We start from the raw sequence: 20814 nt of genomic DNA, 5'->3' as shown, positions 1-20814 counted from the left end.
CCCAGCATTTAAAGTATCCAGTAGTTTTGGGCACCTCTCTTAGTAAGGTTGCTTTATATTGTATTCTATAGTTAAGCGTGAGTATTTCAAAATTGTGAATACTGTTTCCGACATACTGCGCCTCTAGACAATTCATCAGTTGTGGCAACTATCTCTGGATGGACTTCATCGAACAAGGCATGTAGTATCCATGGTTGTTTGTTTATGGTAGAGTAGAAAGCCATGCCTTCATTTAGGTGCTTAGGCTACGGTTTATCGCTGTTAGACAACTGGCTGAACTCCATAAAGTCGCTTGTATTCATGATCAACATGTGTAGGTGGCCATGGCTCAGGCTGACTATATTGAGTAGGGTTGAATGAAGCTCTATCAATGCTGAAAGGATGTACCTTGACCAGTTCAAGGGCATGACTGGTGTTCTCTATTCGCTTTAGATCCTTCCTTTTGCTGCTGCTGCTGCGCTGAGGAGCTTCACCTACCTATTTCCTGCCTAATCTTGTTCACATGAGCCTAAAGTACTAGGTATGCGGGTATTATTAAGTTCATTTTGGTCCCAGACCAAGAAAATATAGCAACTCTTCGTCCTACTATACACATCGCATCATGACAATCCCAGACCCCCTAACCTAACCCTACTGCCCAAGCAACATTTCCCAGTTGCCGTATCAAAATGCTTAGGTTTTCCACAATCGCTGGAGCCATTTTATTCGCACCACCGAAGTTGGCTAGGAGTATATCATGAGCAGCCTCCATGGTCGTCTTGGGATTCTCAATTGATGCCTCAGTTGCTCCATTGCGTTTGTTCGGTCCTCGAATGACTGGCACGCCTTGTCCCATAGTAATGTACTGCTGCACGCTCATCGCTTCCGGGCCATCGATGTAGACTTTTTCATGCTGAGAAGACATATCTTGCTGGCTCCCGGCTTTTGTTATCACACCGTACGTCCACAAGGCCAGTGCCGCATGATGTACACCGACGGCGTAGAAGTTTTTCAATTGAGCTGAAGGGAAGAGCTTGGCAAATCGAAGAACTTGGCCAGCGTGCCATAGAGCTGCCCGAGAGTCTACACTTTCGACCCACTGCTGGAGCACAGGAAATGTCCGATGTGCCTGTTCATCCCCCTCTTTTCCTGCGAAGAGCTGCAAGTCGTCCATAGATATATGCAATGCCATCATGAGCTGATTGAGCAACAGGCGTTCTTGGGCTGTGATCTCGGGCCAGTTCATGGTTGTGGTTTTGAAAGTCTGCAAGTCCTGGAGCAGTTGGTGGCGTCGTGCAGCTAGCAGTGAACTGGAACCTTCATAAGTGTCTTGGGTATAAGATCGTGTTCTGCAAGATGAGCAAAGATTTCTATACTCTAGAATCAGGAGCCAAAAGGCCTGGAGATAGGTTGCTGCCGAAAATTGTACATCCAAACGATGTCGGTTCTCTGAAAGGAGGTTCAGATCGCGGAATAGATCACCAACTGACGGCGCTCGCTTCATATGTCCAGCCTCTCGTCTCAAGTATGCATCCTTCCAATCCTTTGCTGTCTTTGCGTACCACAGTTCCTTAGATGCAGGTAAAGGAAGGGTGAGTTCGGCGTATGACATAACGGGGTTCGTCAGAGCTGTCATGGACTGTTGGCTATCTCGAAGGAAAAGATGGAACACAAAACTAACGCGGTCAGCATTGATAATATATAGAAAAGAAAAGAACGCCGCAAATACTTACCGTTTCCATTTCTCCATCTCGACCCATGTCCGCCACTTTTGCTCGAGATTCGCACCCTCATCCGCCGGTGTTACTGAAAGCATTGGATACGAAGACCTCTGGAACTTGCCACGGTATCGCATCATCGTCACGGGGATGTTGACGTGGCACTCTGCAATTTCCATCTTCCGTCGATTGCCGCTCCAAAGACCTGTGTCTTGACCCAGAACAATAGCCTGAATGAGGCCTATGTTGAGGATTTCTTCGTTGTTTTCTTCAAAACGTCTGGGCATAACAATTCCTATTTCAAGGTTAGAGACAAGAAGAACTGCCGAACTGGTAATACATACGGATGGACTCCTGCAGAGCATAACCGAATTTTCGTAGAGTCGGTATGGGGATCAACACAGCACCAGCAGCTGCCGCTCCCGCAATCCATTCTGACTCTTGCTCATTGAGCTTGAAGGTCGGGAAATGTATGTCCGCCGTCAACGGGGACGTCTCGTATATCGGCAAGAACTGGGTCGACAGATTCGTATCACGCCATGAGACAATAGCAATGAAGCCATCGAGAGTCATAGATGCTGCAAGGAAACGTTGCATCAGCGAGGAGATGCTTACAAGACCAGTGCTAATACACCATCGCGAGCGGCGAAATCAAGCTTTTGGTCAACGACCCTTCTGAACCCCCCCTTTGAAGCCTGAGCCTGTATACTAGCCACATCTCTTTTCGAAACTGGCAGATTTCCCTGTTCGCCGAAGGCGTTATCGTTAGCTACTGGGTCCCATCGCCATGGAGACACATCCCAGGCTGTGACAAGATTCTGCCGCATATGGTCCATGTCGACGGGACTTTTGGGCGTCTCTTGCTGTACTGGGGCCGAGTTGGCCATCCCGTCTGTATTCCAATGATCCAGCAACCCAAAGTCCATGTCTGATAGTTCCATGTTACTATCATTACAAAAGTTCAATACTGCGAGACCTTGATTTTCTGGGATCCTGGCTGACTGGTCGTACTGCTGTTCGTATAGCACATCCCGAAGAAAATCACAAAAGGGAAGTTGGTCTGTCCCGGCTTGGCTGGAAGATCCAGCCTCTGAGCTGGGTGGTAGATCCCCGGTGTTCGGGGTTGCTGACCGAGAGTGCGCATGGAAGTGAGCATTCTGACCATACAGCGACGGTTGATCGGTAGGGTAAGAAGTCGGGTTAGGAAAGCTGGTGGGAGCGTATTCTGCGGAAGCATTGCTGCTATCGTGTTCATCATCGACAGGTGTTTTGGAACGAGCACTGGCAGACAAGTGAACTAGGTTCATGGCTGCAGACGAGCTTGCCTCTGACGAGACGCAGGTCAAGCCGCGACGAACGCATCGTTGACAAGGCTTTTCCTCCTGACACTTGACCCTTGCGGTGGCACAAGCTTTGCAAGCATGGGTAACCCTACCGGTGTTGAGAGAAGTCGTACGCCTGCGTTTCTTGGTGTCGTCGTTCTCATGGTTGGTCTCATGGCGCTTCTTGAGATCAGCACGCGCAAATGTCTTTCCACAAATCGAACAGGCAAATCTACGGCCCAAAGTATGAGTCTGAACATGGCGCTGAAGATGCTCCGGCCTTGAGTAACGTCGTCCACAATGACCACAGGCGTAAAGTGCAAGCCCTTTCTCTGGCTTCGCTATCGAGGAAACGCCACCAGCTGAATCTCCTGAGGACGGCACCGGTACAGGCGGGGGAGGGTATGATTGAGATGCAGGGTAAACTGAGGCTGAATCTGAACGTGAAGGATCAATGTTCTGAGAAAGATTCGAGGACGAGGGCGAAGGGCCAGCCATTGCGCAACTCGTTTGAATAGGTAGCAGGCTTTACTAAGCCCGCAACGGTGCTTAATTTGACATTGATGAAGAACAATATATCGAATGAGAGTGACCGAAAAAAAGAAGAAAAAGAAAGAAAACAGCGTACAACAAAGCGAGGAATTGAGATATGCGAGTGGTGGGTAGTAGGTAGCAATCAATGCTATAGGGCTGGAAGCGGAACTAACGTGGCGGATTTAGTGACGGATAATAAATTAGCAGGAACTTGAAGCAGGAAACAAATGATTGGCCGTGGGATTTAAAGAGTGTAAAAAGCTTTAAAGAAAGGTGCAAGGATCAGTGACATGGAGCCTAGTCAGGAAATAACAAGAGACCAAGAAGCGACTTTTTCTTAAGTTGTCATGGATCCATTGCTAAAATCCAAAGGTAAAATGTAAATCTTGAACGGGTTTGATGGGGAATGCCCTCATGATATGATTGGGCCCGCAGGATCAAAGCTGAAAGGTCTAGTCCCTTTTCTGGCCAAACTCCGGCATCAGCATCGGAGTCAATCAGCCTACCGCGTCAGATAGTCAAAGCTCTAAAACGCTATCATGGCCTGCTATATCAAAATTTGGGCTACGTCCGATGTCGTCGTCAGCATATGTCGACTGGCCAGGGTCTGGTATGGGGATGGGATATTCCGCAACTGGCTAAGAAATCGAGAGCATACGTACTCTGCTCCATATTCAAGGGAGCCATCGTGAAACTATTACGTCTTGTTCTAGCTGCGTACGTCTTCCTCTGTCTAATTCTGCACTAGACAATCAGACACAGACCCTTATCTGATCGCGAGGTTGAAAAAAGATTCGCCATGATCCATCCATCGTCTGAAACACCAACGCTAACAATTCACCTGAAGCCGACTCAGCCGTGCCAAGACCGTTCCTAATATCATGAGCCTTCTCATCCTGTCCTGGACCTGCATACACACAAGCCCGTCAACGTGTGATGGCGTCAACTGCCCAAGTTCTATTGGTGTAAAATAGATCGACCCCAATGAGACGCGAATGCCTCATTTATCAGTCCACGTAATGCACACAGTAGCGGCGTTTGCTGCTCTCCTGCTTGAGAAAGAGGTCTCATGATGCTTGCATTGGACTATTTTAGAGGTGAAAAAGATATCAAGTCGTTGTTTGGCCTTGCTTTCATTGGCCTGTTTACTCAACATCAGCCCCTTTACTTCGTGTGTTTGTGTAACTTCCGCTATTCGACCACCAGCTATTTGTTCTGTTGCAAGTTTGGCATCACACCAAGCACCAGTTGAAACACGTCGTCAAATTCTGCACTAACGGCAATGCCATTGCAGATGCCCTGAGAGAGCTCCGATCACGGCGCTGATATCGAGATGCAGAGCATATCGCATAGCCGGCGCTTCTGTGGTGACCTTTCGATTCGTCAAAGGGGTTATTCGTAAGAAATTTGCCTCAATCAACCGAGCATGGAATTGCTTAACGGACGATCCTACAACTTTTGAGAAGCTCATGCATGAGAATAAGTCTAATTGGGTTAAGTTTGCGGGCTTGTTTAACTATGTTCAAAAGGGTTTGATGAGCAAGGGAGCAAAAGACTAACTTTATCATTCACTTCTAGTTATAAACAAGGCAGGAAACTCGAAATTTACCGCCCAATTTCTATCATGGCCACTGGCTCAATACAACAAGTCATAGGACGCCATGTCTATCAGCATCTCTCATCCATAAAAGTCAAGGCCCCGAATACTACCAGCCTGTAGAAAGCTGTCGCGATTCCTCGGAAGGCCTCAAGGATGAAGGATATCTTTGATTGAATTCCATTGCGTTAGCTTGAGTTAATGATCATTTGAATACACGAAAATTCTTAATGTTGGGCCACAACCACAGTGGACTTCACTCTCACCGACTAACCGACAACCAGGTCTCAGTGTTACACGGCATAGCTGATGGCTAATCATCTGCTTCATTCGCCAAGATAACATAGTCGGATGGGTCTTTTCTCCCTTGACATGATTTTCAGAGGAGTGCTCAGAAAGGGGCAGAAAACTATTCCCACAAGATGATGCATCAACCTTGGACGCAATCATCGCTTTTGTTTCTTACATATCTGATCCAAACTCACTCGGATTAGGAAGTCTCTCGTGAGAGAGGGTATTTACGCCGTATTGATAAAATAGAAGTCTTAAGACAGATCATTGGGGGCGATTATCCACCTCAGGGGTATAACTCTGCATTAGCAACCACCAAGTAACCACCAAGGATGCACGCAATTATAATGTTGCACCTTGAAAGTTTACATATGTTTAACTAGGGGATGATATTCGTATTAAGAACAACATCTTGTGTCCTCGCCAACTTTTCAAGCATTGCTATATAATTTACCAACAGTTTGGCTGGTGGGTAAAGGCAATTGAGAAAATAGGTTGACCCAGTGGCACAAATAACATTATTCAAACGCTTTCGAGCTGCTCCGGCATTGTATTTCGATGTTGATGAATCAAGTCAAGAAGAGAGTTCCGTAGCACCAAGCCTTCTCTGAACTTATCCTCCAAATCTCGTCCAGATACCTTCATTTCCAGGGAGAGTACTTGATACCCATATGAACACCCCGGGACAAATGCAATATTCGCCCGGGACCCCAATAGTTTCGGGGTACGTAACGATTAGAGGTCTATCAGGCTGTGTGCTACTCGAACACCAGGGCTTGCATTTTCGACGCGCTGGGCCAAGCTGGATCAGATGATTCAGGGAGCACAAGAACGTCATATCGATTTATCGACGAATAGTACTCACGAGGAGGAATTTAATGGGTGACACTTCGCGAAGACAGAGCATTGGATGAAAATTGGCCTTGGGATGAGCTATCCTGAGGTATATAGAAACGAGATATTCTCACTTCATCCTCGAGCCCAACCCAAGAATAACCTTTGAACTTTATATCACAATGACACATCAAGTAACCAATACCGTTTTTTCATATTTCGAATTTTTATCCTCATTGTTTTCTGTTGCGGCAGATAATACCTTGCCCATACCAAAGCGGTTCATCACCAAGCATAATGACGATGGAAACGCGATATTTGACACGCGACTCAACGATGAGTTACCCGAGACCGTCCTCTCGACACACGTCTTCTACCTCGGTTACGTCACTCAAGGGTTTCCAGTTGATCTCGAAGACAATACAGACATAGAGACATATGGGAACTACATTAGCAACTCTCCAGGGCCTGGTGTCCCTGGAGGTTCGGTGCTCCGGTTTGTTGACTTCCCACCCGGTAGATCAGCCATGCATCGGACACTGAGTATAGACTACGGAGTTGTGATTGAGGGTGAGATGGAGTTGGTGCTCGACTCGGGGGAGAATCGCGTGATGAAGCGAGGGGATGTAGCAGTCCAACGTGGGACAAAGCACCAATGGGTCAACACAGGTGAGGAGAAATGGGCTCGAATGGTGTTTGTTCTTCAGGAGAGCAAGCAGCTGGCAGTGAAAAGAGTTAAACTGGAGGAAGATCTGGGGAGCTTGGGCGATGGGTTGAGACCATCCGTCTGAAATAGACTTGACTTGGTGGGCTTGGTTTCAAGGCTGATAGAAGAAGTGCAGATACCTAGAAGGTGAAGGGGTACCTTTCAAGTCGAGGCCACTAACACTATGGGGTAATTAATCACCAATGCCGGGCAAATAAGATGATATTGATTATCAGGCGGCGATAAGGGTCCAGATCTGTCCAGACACCCAGGCAATAAAGTGTGTCCACCTGATACATTTCAAGTTAGCGTGTGAGTGATCAAGTGAGCTGCGATGTGAGAATGAGAGAGAAATGCTTATAGACCTAGCGTTATCTCACCTCCCAAAAGGCCAAATAATGACAACTAGTGAGTGTAAGGTATTTGGAAAGATTGTATAAAACTGATTTGTCTTTATGAGACGTGAAGTAGTTCAAGGCCAGCTGAAATAGTACCTACCAACTTGAATAATAAAGGGATCCCTCAAGCCCGCACGTTGAACCCCAGGGGTTAATAAGGCTAGGTTAGAGGTCCCGTCTAGGTAGTTTGATAGGTGATGCAAGGGTGATCGCGTGGGCGAATGATTCCCCCAGCTCCACTTCTTCGGAGCGGGCAGCCCCTCAGATGAGACGGGCCTGCCGCAAGCCCAGTCCTAGCGGACCCGTGGAAGCCCAATGTCAACCCTTTGGACCAACTAAACTTTCTAATAACTTACTCCAATCAACAAATAATTCGGCACGACTTGGTTCGAATCACTTCTAAAAGGTTGCTTGTCTTCAGTGCGACGCTACATCATCTTCGCATCATCTTTTAACCACATCAAAAGTACGTTCAACTCGCTATATCTCCGAGACCTGGCTCAGTACCTACTTACTATCCTGGCTATCACCGAGCTACCTATCTATCATGCATCATGCGAGTTAGCCTTGAACCAACCATTTTCTAATCGCATCTGATATAGGTTCAAGGAATACCACCGCCGACAAACGCCGCACTCGAACTCAGAATTTCTTCTTTTACCTACACACTCCCACAATACAAAACTCGGGGCCCATCCCCTCGACCGAAATCATCAACCCATGTTGTATTAGACGAGGGCTACACATTTCCAATCACCCCCCTTGTTAACAACCGAGTCTTAATGAGCTATCATGGCCAGCCCTTCGGGTGCTTCAGGCCAGTTCGCCTCTGAGGCTGCCAGAGACTACAGTGCTCTTGTGTCGAGTAGTTCTCCGAGCTCACATTCGTTGTATAGCGATGACGGCCAACGCGAAATCGACCAGAACGACCAAGACCCAGACCAATATCACCACCAAGATAACGCACAAGATCCAATATGCCCTTGGCGGAATCGTCGCTTCCATCACCAAGAATGTTCGCGATACTTCGACTGCCCATCCCACACCATCGAGCGGAGTCTATCGGAGAGTGGTTCAGGAGACCAAGAATCCACCCATAGCTCGCATCACTCTCGCACTGAGATCGAACGAGATCAGTCTGGAGCACAAACTATTCGCTTCTCGAACCAAGAGCTTGCACAAGTTGGGATCACTAGAGATAATGTCCCAACCCCAGACTCGGACCATGCGAACGTTGACAGAGATGCTGCCTATATTACGAGCGATCCTCCATCGAACCAAGCTCCTTTACCCCCCGCAGTTACCCAGGAATCAGGTCAATCTTCGACAGGTACACCACACACTTTACTATCGACATACCCCGTGAGCTACTCTCGTGACACGCGGTTCGAGCAACCTGATTCTCAGAGTGTTGTCCCTAGCAACCCGGATCAGAGAGCTAGGTCCAGCCAACGCATAACCGCACCAAACTCACAAGGGGCTCAACGAGCGCACACAACTCCATCCCGAGAAAGAATGGATGCACCATTACCATCCCCAAGACCTTTGGAAGAGGCACTCCCACCACTTCCGCGCTCTGCTCGCCAGTCAATATCGTCAGATCAGCAACGCCCAAGATGGCAGCCGGATAATGAGGTCACATATTGCCCTATCTGCCATACGCAGTTTAGTTTCTTCATCCGCAAACATCATTGCAGGTAGGTCGAGATATATCCAGACAACATTTGATTATATATGCTTATCGGATCAGGAAATGTGGAAGAGTCGTTTGCAACGCCTGTTCACCGCACAGGATCATCATCCCCCACCAATATATTGTACGACAACCTGGCTCCGAGGCAGCCATCCATCAATCACTGCTTGTTGACGGACTAGGAGCCGGATATTTTGATGTGAATGACATGTCAGGAGGTGAACGGGTGAGGCTTTGCAATCCTTGCGTACCAGATCCGAATACAGCGCCCCCGCAAAGCCCGAGTCCACAAGCAACTCTTTCGCCGCGAACTTCTCACCAGAGGTCACGAAGCAGTATTGGTAATGCCTATGGAGCACTGCAGTCGTCTAATCGACATGGTGCAGTTTTCGCGCCCGGCACCGGTGGCGACCCGTACAGATATCTCTCTCTCAGGACGAGGAGTGTCACAATGGTACTTTGCCTTTCTCTCACGGAATTTTTCCATAAACTGACGTATCACTAGGGCTCGGCGTCATCTGGTTCTTCTCCTGGTCCTACCTATAGAAGACGTAGTGGAGCGCTCCAGTCGCGTTTTGACCGAGTCCAAGCAAGTGGCCAGGCTGCTTCGCCATCTTCATATCCAGAGCGCTATAGCTCACTGGGAGAATCATCGACCAGGCAGCGGGAACTTCCGCCTACGCCACAGATTGCCGAGGAAGATGAATGTCCTGTTTGTCATCGCGAGCTGCCGTCCCAGAGCTTGCCAAATGCTGAGGAACTTCGTCAGTCACATATCACGAAGTGTATCCAGACTCACAGCGCGTATGGAACGTTGGGCGCTGGTGAGGATGGCGGAGCGCCAGCTGTACCCCGGTTGACAGGCATGTATTGTTATTCCGCAACGGAGAAGGATTGCATCGATGATGCAGAGTGCACCATTTGTCTCGAAGAATTCACTGTTGGGGATCAAATGGCACGTTTGGAGTGTCTGTGCAGATTTCATAAACACTGCATCTCGTCTTGGTTCCGTAAACATCCCGGACGATGTCCAGTTCACCAGCATGGCTTGGGTTATTAAGGGAAGAGGCGTTTATTGCATACGAGAATGGCGTAACGGATATGGGACTGGCCACTTTTCAGCATTTTCTTATGTCTTAGATTTGGTTGAGCACTAGCCACTGTGCCTTTGTTCATTGCAGCGTTTGAACTTGAATATGGGTCATGTAGTTGTGCAAGAAGTATTGGATATTTTAATACGATGTAACGAAGAATACAGAAATACTCATGAAATTCACTCCATTGTAAACCATTGTGTCAATAGCCTGCTTTCAAAGTTGATTCCTTGATCTTGTCACTGTGTTTGGTTGTATGAGTCTATGCTCGTTGCTATGTAACTCAGTATCCTTACCTATACCAAACTCAAACGTTATAACACAGCCAAAAAAGCTTGGAAGTGACGGGCTACGTAATATATATGCAGGTAAATCAAGGCGTTGCTAGTCTGATGGTCACATCAACGCAAGTCACGTTGGTCTCTGATGGAGCATGAAGAGTTCACATCTTACAATCATGCAATGCTTGAACTTACGAAGACTCTTGATATCCCAATGATATAGTGAAAGAGAGGTCGAATAAACATACTTTCAACGCTCTGCCTGGAAAGCCTCCCTGCCCCATGACCTCAGCAGTTTCTATGAGACTAAGTTTGAGATATGGTCTAGATGACTCTACATACAGAAATTATGCCCCTTAAATAGGAATTGTGAAACTTCAATGTTCTAGAATGAATAGATCTCTATGTTGTGAAGCATCTCGGTGAGTCTTACCCTCTTCCTGAGTCTCATGATTAACTTTTGCTTCTAGACTTTCGCTATGACCCATCACTGAGATTCATCACCTTCCGCGTTGTCTTGCCACACCGTCTGATGAATTCTTCGTATGTCATCTCTTCTTTCGAAGTATATCGAAGTCTAAGAACACTTGTGATCAGTTGTCTCAACTCCTCTATTCCATGACGTGGTATGATCTCGCGCTTGTCCCCATCTCGCACATTGTACAGTATGATGCGTGGTAACTTTCCAGACTCTGAGCCTGAAAAGTAGGCATAAACGCAAGCATGTATGACATGTTCGTTGGAAAGGCTTAAGACGAACTTGATCTCCCATATTGTTCGATTATCCATGTCGTCATTGCTCTCGGTTGCGGAATTGTTTACAATATCTGCTCGACCACAGAGTTGAGTTTCTTGGCCATCGATATAGAATTGCTGCTGCATCTCAACTTCAAAATCCAGCTTTCGGGCAGAACCCACCAGCTCACTATCAATTCGACGCCGAGCAAGGCTGAGGTCTTCGGGCTTGATCCAGTCATACTTGTGGTCTTTCATCTGAATCACGCGCGGTAGATAGCCCGAGAGACTCGCTTCATACTCGCAAGCTTTCCGGCAAAGCCAAGCAACAAGCTTCTCGGGGCATTTTGACAAAGTTTCATCAACCTCTCCTTTACTTGGTCGTCCTAGTGACCTTAATGTTCCGGCTGTTGCTAGTTCCAGAGCTGCGGCAATAACAAGGCCATTGATGTCGCTAACAGACTCATAGAACCCCCTTTTTAGATCCGAGGGTACCATATTTCTTATGTTGATGTGTTCATGGCGAGGGAGAGGAGGCGCTATCCTGTCTACATGAAGATGGCGCTCGACAATTTTACCAAGAGCATCGCCCTGGACATACCGCGTTATTTCACGGGCTCCGCAAGATTTTGGAAGCATAACCCCCAACTATAGGGGGCGTCCAGGTAGATCAGGTTGTGGAATTTTTGTTCGTCTCGTTGTCAAGTTGACTATCTTGGCGGTGTCGTACAGAGAATCGAGGGACACACAAGACATCATCTTACTCTCATCATTGTGGACCAATACGAGTTGTTGCAGAGAGCGCGTTAGAGCCACAAAAACTTCGTTGGGACAGCTGTCATCTGGCAAGTCGCGGCCGAAGAATTCGAAATAGGAGGCATCGATGCCAAGAAGAATGACAAGTTTACGCTCTCGACCCTTGAACTGATATATCGTAGAGATGCACAACTTTCCGTTGATCACCTTGTCGTTGAGAGGTGTTTCCTCATCAGGAGGTACATGTATCGGCAAATCATAGACCTGAGTCAATGTATTTGTAAGTTCTTGCAACGGTCCTCTCGTACGAACGGAGAGTGCTATTATCAAGCAGTTCTCAGGCTTGTAACGTTTTACTAGGGGGGAAATCGCTCTAGCCAATGCCAAACTGTCCCAAATATTGCATCTCAGGACAATGGGCTTTGGACCACGCTTCGAGCTGGAGATGTACTGCTCTCCACCGAGGAAGACACGGTTGATGAACTGGACAGTCGATGAGGACAGCCTGAAACTGTTGCCTAACTGAACTTCTGCAAAGGGATAGGGACTGATTGGGCCTAGCACCTCAGGGGCCAGAGTCAGATAGCGAGGGTCAGCACCGCGAAATCGTTATATCGATTGGCGCTCGTCGCCGAGGACGACTATGCGCGCAGGCTGGCCTCCTTTCCTAAGGTTGTTGGCCCGGACAAAGCACTCGACTAGCCAGAAGGTTTCTGGATTGCAGTCCTGAAACTCGTCCAGTACAATGATGTCGAAAGGTGTTGAGGTCCATCGTGGAAGTTTGCTGCACTTATCGATATTCTCCAAGAGCTTGATGAGTGCTCCATCACTCGGAACCACTTGTCCAAGGAGGACACCCGCCATGCCATGGAAAGTGTACACATCGCTATTGTGGTACTTGTTCAGACGATGAGATGTTTCACTCTGAAGTCTCTTTGAGAAGAGAATACTGCCAATTCTTTTATCAGGGTGTGCAGCCGCAATAGCTTCTATGGTGGCGGTTTTGCCTGATCCGGGTCTTGCTGATACCACGACATTCTGGTCAGCGCAGAGTTTTGCGATCCTCAGTTGCTGAGACGATGGTTTGAAGGCTGGTTTTGTGCCCACAGACTGGAGCCAGCTGTGATTTCTGGTGAAGAACCGAGATGAGCCGATTTGGCGAGTATAATATGACTTTTACCGTATCGTTAGCTTGATTTCCTCTGGAGCAAGTATAGAGATACTCACTGTTGGCTGTCGAAACCAGGCTGAGAGCAACAGATGCAATATTTTGACTCGTACTATAATATTGATGACATCTCCATATTTATGAAAGGCGACAAGAACTGGTGCAACTGAAGAAAGTCCCAATACGGTGACTCCTGGTATGTAAATATGTAGCAAGCGGCACACTCCTTGGTCTGATTAGTTAGATGATTCATGATGCATTTCGGATTGTCTATCGATTGTTGATTGTTCTGGTCAAGGAAGGGAACATCTTAGGACCGCTGTGTTAACCTAGTACATTACCTAACCACTAAACGATTGACTAATATCAACTAGCAAACAAACTGCATTGCTTTATGTTCCACCTTCAACCTCCAAAGCGACTCCTTAGATTTTATCCAGAAATGGCATTATTAATCTCTTTATATCCATGAGACAAGACGTTGACCCAAGTTCACAGGCAACAGAAACTGGGAAGATGCATCGAAAGGCACGAGACTAGGGTATCCGGCCCAATAGAAATGCTGATGGCGAAAGCGCGGCAATCTATTGGGGATCCCCTCGTCATGTTCTGGGTCACAGTAGTGTGAACCTAGCGTTCAGGTCAAGCAGAGTGGCTGTGCAGATGCAGCTGCAGGTGAGGGAGAAAGGAAGGCTTCGAATGCAAGGTGACAGGAAGTGGAACTCAGCGAGGCCAAAACAGTGTGAGTTGTTGCAGAGGACAGGCGGTTTTTGTGTCCTCGGCACAGTATTTCCCTACTGTGATGCACAACGAACACGCGATACACTCACTGCCTCTCAGTATTACAGACTTGGAGGCGAGATTGCACAGCAAGGAAACGGTTTCGTCAAGATGAACCAGTCAGATCACAATTGCGTTTCTGGTATCGAGTTGTGCCAGCAGATGGTTTCATGTGGCTACATATTATGTTATGGAACAAAAGGGAAACAAACCATCACAACAGGAGCCACGAATTCACGTCTCATCAATAAAGTCAAACCCAAAAAAAACAAACCAGCTGGAAATTCCGAGCTACGTAACCAACTTCAGCCGTGCTAGCAGTAAACGAAGCAGGGGTTCCAGGGACCTACACCAAACCAAATACAGAAAAGAGTCCTCTGCTCGATCTTGGAAACCCCAGGATCCTTGTCGTCGAGGGTCCCGGCCCACTGAATACTTCCGTCACAAGCAAAATTGAGCTCCCCCGGACCATCAATTACGTAGGTTGTGTCTAGTTGCTCAGCGCGGCAGGGATAACTAGCCAGGGAGTTTGGTGATTGGCAGGGGAGGGAGGGACCTAGGGAGACTTGAGAGCCTTTCTTGGGATGGGTTGACTTAGGAGAACGCTATTCACTGGTATCTAACTTTTGCAGATAATACCTCAGTGTTGCAGTACTCGGCTCAAAGCATTTATGTCTCTGGAGGCACTGTAGTTGAGAAACAGTCTTGAGCAGAGTTGATTAGCTTTGGAAGCTCTACCTGTGTTGCGGATGAAAGGATAACTGCACGAACAAGAGAAGTGGTCAATTACCCTCCACTATTAGTCTACAGATGTTGTTTCACAGTACCACGATACTTTTTGCAGTCAGTGAATGCTGATCATCATCGATACGGTGCCTAGGTGCTCTGCCGCTCGCTCGCTCGGCCCGCAATCAACACCCTCTATTGAAGCTCAGGCACCCTCCAACTCCACTGTATCCGATCACTGGCTCTAGCTTGCAGCCTCTTAGCCTGGTTGCAGCTGTCTACAGATGTTGACTCCGCTTTCTGCTGATAATGATCGAACTCTCTCGGCTGCTTCAATTTCCCTTGTTGAGCCACAAATTAGCTCCCTCCCACTAGCGAGAGTAACTTTAAAATGACACTACCATATATAGAGCCATGTGCTTGTTGCCAAGTACTTACTTGGTACCCTTTATCAGTTCACTTTCCAGTGCCTCGACGATCACCGCAAGCTTGGAAAGAAGCCACTCAACCGGGCTGCAATTGCGTCTGCGGGTTGCACCACTGGAACAGCCCAGGCCCAAATCTTGGTCTTCCATGTCTTGTCTTGTCTTGACTTGACTTGTCTCTTCTTGTCATCTTCTGCCAGGATTTCTTCCACCTTCCAATCCCTTGGCTTGGTTTCTTACATACCTCCGATCCTTCCTTTCCAGGTTTCCCTCTCTTATTTCAAACTGTTCCCTTTTTCTTTTCGACTTCCCTTCTCGGATTCCCTTTCGTTTTCCATACCACCCCTCCCTCTGCCGTCTCAAACAAGCTGGTGTCTCCAGCTCCAGCTAGGCACGTAATCCACCTAGAGGCAACCTAGCTCAGCTCAGCTGAGCTCCAAGGTAGTCTGTGTCCAAGCTACGAGCTACCAGGCTTTCAGCTGGCTACACGGGCATTCGCAACCTCACCACCAAGTGAATCGGCCAACGCCATTACGACGGTCGTTCGGAATCGGCCTTATAGTTTGAATGCTTCGCGACGGTGCGTAGAGCTTGAAATACGCCAATTGACGACTGCGAACCGCCCAAAACAGACCCCTCGTACCAGCACGTTCCAGCAGCAACCGCAGCAACGCTGCACTACACAACGTCATGTCTACCGCAAAGGAAGCTGATGAGCTGAAGCAGCAGGGTCTCGTCGAGGCTGCTGCAGACCCTCAAACAAACGTCACCGCAGACGATGCCCAAAAAAAGATTGTAGAGTCCTCTAGGAATGCTGGTGTCGCTGCTTTCACATTCGATCCTGATGCGAGCCCAGAGCAGAAGAAGGCTCAAGCCAATGCCGTATGCCCCTCTCCTCTTGAAATCGCGACCTACAGCTAACGCGAACCATGCGCAGGCCATCCCACCTGAACTTCAGCAAAGTAGGAGGCCCAAGGGCGCCGCAATTATCACCGACGTCGATGACGGCACCGGCCCTATCGAAGATCTGCCAGAACCAAGCAAAGAAGGGGCCTTGGATGTAGCCCGCGACGAGCTGGGCAAGCCGCTCGCGGATGGCACTGACCCTAAAGCCGAAGAAGCCCCCTTCTCGCGAACAGGATGGGCTCCTCGACTAGGATGGCCAATTGACGATGCTACCGAACAGGAGAGTCTCCTCGATCACGCGACATGGGTCGAGGGACAGCTTCCGGATACCCTCTATGGTGGTATGTCTCAATTCAACTATATGCGCATACAGACCACTAACAAGGGCAGATTGGTACCACAACACGGGCGTCATCATTTTTGCTTGTATCTCCTCCTGGCTTGTAGCTGTCTTTGGCGGCGGCCTTGGCTGGATCATCATCATTATGGCCTTTTGCTCGACCTACTACCGAACGTCCCTGCGACGAGTGCGACGTAACTTCCGAGACGACATAACCCGCGAGATGGCTCTTAAAAAGCTCGAGAACGATAACGAGTCCCTCGAATGGATCAATTCATTCATGGTCAAATTTTGGCCCATTTATCAGCCCGTTCTTGCTCAGACCATCATCAATTCAGTCGATCAAGTTCTGAGTTCTGCTACTCCGTCATTCCTGGACAGTCTCAAGCTCAAGACCTTTACTCTAGGCAGCAAGCCTCCTCGTATGGAGCACGTCAAAACTTACCCCAAGACTGAGGATGACATTGTTATGATGGACTGGAAGTTCAGTTTTACTCCAAACGACACAGCCGATATGACCTCGCGCCAGCTTTCAAGCAAGATCAACCCCAAGGTTGTCCTCGAGATCCGCATTGGCAAGGCCATGATCAGCAAGGGTCTCGACGTCATTGTCGAGGATATGGCTTTCTCCGGTATCATGCGCCTCAAGATCAAGCTGCAAATCCCCTTTCCTCACATTGACCGTGTTGAAATGTGCTTCCTGGAGCGACCAACAATCGACTACGTCTGCAAGCCCCTCGGTGGTGATAACTTCGGTTTCGATATCAACTTCATTCCTGGTCTCGAGAAGTTCATCCTTGAGCAGATTCATGGCAACTTGGCCCCGATGATGTACGCGCCCAAGGTCTTCCCTATTGAGGTCGCGAAGATGCTGGCTGGCTCTCCCGTTGACCAGGCCATCGGTGTCGTGGCAGTGACTCTCCATGGTGCTCAGGGCCTGAAGAACACCGACAACTTTGGTGGAACCGTTGATCCTTACGCCTGCTTGAGCTTGAACCGACGCCAGGAGCTTGCCCGAACTAAAGTTGTTCATGATAATTCCAACCCCAGGTGGAACGAAACCCACTACATCATTGTTACCTCTTTTAACGACTCGCTGGACATGCAAATCTTCGACCACAATGATTTCCGCAAGTCAAAAGAACTGGGTGTCGCTTCTTTCCCTCTGGAGAGTGTTGAGGAGCTCAATGTTCATGAAAATCAGCGGTTGGAGGTCATCTCTGATGGCAAGGCTCGCGGTGTTGTTTCGTGTGATATTCGCTTCTTTCCTGTCCTTGAAACCGTCAAGAACGCTGAGGGACAAGATGAACCTCCACCTCCATCCAACCAAGGTATCCTTCGATTTACTGTGGAACAGGCCAAGGATCTGGATGGTACCAAGAGTCTTGTAGGATCTCTCAACCCTTACGCGGTTATGTTCTTGAATGGTAAGGAAGTCCACCAAACCAAGAAGTTGAAGCGTACCAATAACCCTATCTGGGACAATGGTTCTAAGGAGATTCTGATCACGGATCGGAAGAAGGCTAAGCTTGGTCTTACAATCAAGGATGACCGTGATCTTGCTGGAGACCAAGTCCTTGGAAAGTACCAGATCAAGCTCGATGAGATGCTTGAATGTATGGAACAAGGCAAAGAATGGTACAACCTGCATGGTGCTCAGACTGGCCGTGTCAAGATGATGGCACAGTGGAGACCAGTCGCTATCTCTGGCGTGGCCAGCACTGGTGGCTATGTCACCCCCATCGGTGTGATGCGTCTCCATTTCAAGAAGGCTACTGATCTACGAAACTTTGAGGCCTTCGGTAAATCGGATCCCTACACTCGAATTCTGCTCTCTGGTATTGAAAAAGCACGAACTGTCACCTTCCGCAACGATCTCAACCCTGAATGGGACGAGGTACTTTACGTGCCCATCCATTCTGCTCGCGATAGACTTGCTTTGGAAGTAATGGATACAGAAAAGGTTGGCAAGGACCGTAGTCTGGGAATGGTCGAAGTCTTCGCCGCCGACTATGTCGTACAGGACGAGACTGGGGAGTACCTTGTCAACGACAAGAAACAGCTCCGTGAAGATGGTCTGCGTCTGCATGGCAAGGGTATCGCCAAAGGAGTTCTGCATTACACTGTTGCCTTTTACCCCTGTCTCAATGTCGCTGATCCTGAGGAGGAAGATGAGGAGGAGAAAGAAAAGGAGAAGGAGAAGGAGGTAGAGAAGGACAAGGATTCCTCCTCCGGTGAAGAACAATCACCTACCCCGCAGAGATCCAGCGAAGCCGGTAAATTCAACGCCAGCCTCGACAAGCCAAAGGAGAACCAGCTGGAGCCGCCTACGCCCACAACTGTTGGACGCCCCTCGATCGAAGCGCCCAAGGGTCCCCGTAAAATCCGATTGTCTCCTGAGGAGCTTCTCAGGTACGAGAGTGGCCTGCTCATCTTCAGACTCATGGAGGCAGAGATGCCAGAAAGCCATGGACTGCTGGAGGTTCTTGTAGACGATATGGCATACCCGTCCTACATCTCTTCAACTGCTCGTAGCAAGCACCACAAGTTTGAAGAGATTGGAGATTGCTTTATTCGTGAGCTTGACTTCTCCCGACTGACACTTCGGGCTCGCAAGAAGGGTGATGACCAGGATGACCTCATGGCCTCGCTGGCTGGCAACACCCTGGAAACTCTTAAGCAATGCCTGGTAAGACTGACTTTGGATCTCACTGTGTAGACATGAAAACTAACTAGCCTCTTTAGAACAACCCGACAACTCTGAAACTGAAGAGCGAAGATGGGCGCCCCGCGAGTGTTAAGGTCAGCCTGAAGTACATCCCGGTTAAGATGCAGCTTGACCCGAGCGAGAGTATCAATAACATGGGTACACTGCGCGTTGATGTTCTTGATGCTACTGACCTTCCCTCAGCTGACCGCAATGGCAAGAGTGATCCTTACTGTAAGTTCGAGCTCAACGGCCAGGAGATCCACAAGACCAAGGTGATAAAGAAGACCCTGAATCCCACATGGAATGAATACTTTGAGGTCAATGTACCCTCGAGAACTGCTGCACAATTCAAGCTCTCTGTGTGGGATTACGACTTCGCAGACAAACCTGACTTCTTGGGTGCTGCCGACATCAATCTCGAGTCTCTGGATCCTTTCAAGCCATCGGAGACCAAGTACATCCTTGATGGCAAATCGGGAAGCGTACGCATCCGACTCCTGTTCCGACCCAGCTATGTCCAGCGATCACGACAGGGCACATCCACTTTCGGCAACACTTTCTCGTCTACTCCTGGTCGTATCGTCACTGGTGTTGCCGGAGCGCCTCTCAAGGGTGGTGTTGCAGTTGCGGGAGTTGTTGGCCACGGTGTTGGTAGGGGAGCTTCGTTCCTCCGCCGTGGCATCTTTAACAAAAAGGACAATGGGGACATCATCGAAGAAGATGGTGAGGCGTTTGAACCTCAAGGCTTGAGCTCTAATGGTACCGCAAGCACCAACGGTGGTCTCCGCCGGTCACCTGCCATCAACGAAGAGGGCACATCACCTGGAACTCGGCCTTCTACAAGCAACGGCCATGTTCGGGCAAAGAGCATTGGACAGTCATCAGTCCATAGCGCTAATCCCGGAGCTGCACCAGGAGGCACTGCTTCCTTTACTGTGGTCGAAGCAGCAGGTTTCCCTCCCGCATCGGATCTGTATATCGTCATCACGCAGATCAACCCCAAGGAGAAGACAGTGGGCAAGACCAAGCACTTCAAGTCTACGAATGGTCAGTGGACCTTCGGCGATACATTCAAATTTCCATGCTCGCCCGACGCACAGTTCAAGATCGAAGCGAAGGGACAGCATACTTTCAGCAGTGATGATGATCTGGGCGAGCATGTTTACTTTGTGGACGAGTCAGGCTCATCTGCCGCCAAGGAGCTCACAGTTGGCAGTGGAACCGTGACACTGAAGAGCAGTTTCCAACCAACAGAGTCTACCCTGGTTCCCGACAGTCCCAAAGCCCATCTTCGCCGAAGCTTCATGAGCAAGCGGGATGGGCGAACCAGTCGGGAAGTAACGCCAAACCCTTAAGAAGGAACGGTTCATTAGCCGGGTTATGACAGGGTATTTCATTTCACATGAGTCTTGAAGCAATTGAGACATTATACTTGGCCTTTCCTTTCAAGTGCTTGTTTCTTTTTGTTTTTCTTTTGTTTAATTCAGATGCAAATCTTAGGTAATATCTGGGCCGGCATTGAAGAAAGGAGACAATGGGTTCTTTCACGAATGGAGGAGGAAGCTTCTGCCAAGAGGTGCAAGGCATAAATTGGTATGTTTTTATGTCAGTGAATTGGTGGGAGTCAGTGAGAGTGATATACCTTGATTGATGGTTTTCTTTGGCGTAAATTGGATGCGAGGGTAAGGAATTGAGGAGCCTGGGGAAACTTGGTCAGAGACTAAGAAGCGATCAATGAACAAATAAAATACTTATTTTTAAATAATATGTAAACACCCTACCTATCCATTTCTTTAGATGCTGTAAAGATTTACGATACTG

The 20814-nt window shown here is 48.5% G+C and overlaps 6 protein-coding genes across 10 annotated transcripts; 3 read left to right on the top strand and 3 right to left on the bottom strand.

Annotated features, from left to right (window-relative positions):
- Positions 1-619: 619 nt before the first annotated feature.
- FOXG_01941 (uncharacterized protein) lies at positions 620-3517 on the bottom strand (the record flags this gene model as incomplete). The annotated part of the gene is made up of 4 exons (XM_018379068.1): positions 620-1655; positions 1713-1992; positions 2042-2275; positions 2332-3517. 4 exons carry the CDS (start codon positions 3515-3517, stop codon positions 620-622), a joined length of 2736 nt encoding a protein of 911 aa, XP_018235080.1.
- Positions 3518-6383: 2866 nt separating this feature from the next.
- On the top strand, positions 6384-7279 carry FOXG_01940 (uncharacterized protein). Its single transcript, XM_018379067.1, has one exon. It carries the CDS (start codon positions 6458-6460, stop codon positions 7064-7066), a length of 609 nt encoding a protein of 202 aa, XP_018235079.1. The 5' UTR covers positions 6384-6457; the 3' UTR covers positions 7067-7279.
- A 437-nt stretch (positions 7280-7716) lies between these two features.
- Positions 7717-10405, top strand: FOXG_01939 (uncharacterized protein). Of its 4 annotated transcripts, XM_018379064.1 has the most exons (4): positions 7717-7845; positions 7982-9076; positions 9130-9526; positions 9578-10405. In XM_018379064.1, the coding sequence occupies exons 2-4, from the start codon at positions 8172-8174 to the stop codon at positions 10130-10132; spliced, it is 1857 nt and encodes a 618-aa protein (XP_018235076.1). In that variant the 5' UTR covers positions 7717-7845; positions 7982-8171; the 3' UTR covers positions 10133-10405. The 4 variants fall into 4 exon arrangements, with proteins under 4 accessions (XP_018235076.1, XP_018235075.1, XP_018235078.1 ...); XM_018379063.1 differs by having other exon boundaries at positions 7720-9076; XM_018379066.1 differs by having other exon boundaries at positions 7720-7845; positions 9130-10369.
- Positions 10406-10924: 519 nt separating this feature from the next.
- Positions 10925-11821, bottom strand: FOXG_18214 (uncharacterized protein; the record flags this gene model as incomplete). The annotated part of the gene is made up of 1 exon (XM_018398268.1): positions 10925-11821. The coding sequence occupies one exon, from the start codon at positions 11819-11821 to the stop codon at positions 10925-10927; it is 897 nt and encodes a 298-aa protein (XP_018235074.1).
- Positions 11822-11830: 9 nt separating this feature from the next.
- FOXG_01938 (uncharacterized protein) lies at positions 11831-12802 on the bottom strand (the record flags this gene model as incomplete). The annotated part of the gene is made up of 2 exons (XM_018379062.1): positions 11831-12502; positions 12578-12802. 2 exons carry the CDS (start codon positions 12800-12802, stop codon positions 11831-11833), a joined length of 897 nt encoding a protein of 298 aa, XP_018235073.1.
- A 2259-nt stretch (positions 12803-15061) lies between these two features.
- On the top strand, positions 15062-20772 carry FOXG_01937 (uncharacterized protein). 2 transcript variants are annotated; one of them, XM_018379060.1, is made up of 4 exons: positions 15062-15919; positions 15975-16284; positions 16334-18972; positions 19029-20772. In XM_018379060.1, exons 1-4 carry the CDS (start codon positions 15728-15730, stop codon positions 20346-20348), a joined length of 4461 nt encoding a protein of 1486 aa, XP_018235071.1. In that variant the 5' UTR covers positions 15062-15727; the 3' UTR covers positions 20349-20772. The 2 variants fall into 2 exon arrangements, with proteins under 2 accessions (XP_018235071.1, XP_018235072.1); XM_018379061.1 differs by having other exon boundaries at positions 16334-20772.
- Positions 20773-20814: the final 42 nt, after the last annotated feature.

This window comes from Fusarium oxysporum, chromosome 5 (assembly GCF_000149955.1).
Source record: "Fusarium oxysporum f. sp. lycopersici 4287 chromosome 5, whole genome shotgun sequence".
In the NCBI taxonomy this organism is placed as follows: Eukaryota; Fungi; Ascomycota; class Sordariomycetes; order Hypocreales; family Nectriaceae; genus Fusarium; species Fusarium oxysporum.
The sequence above is the reverse complement of the archived record's forward strand: the minus strand, read 5'-3'. Positions and strand labels throughout refer to the sequence as shown.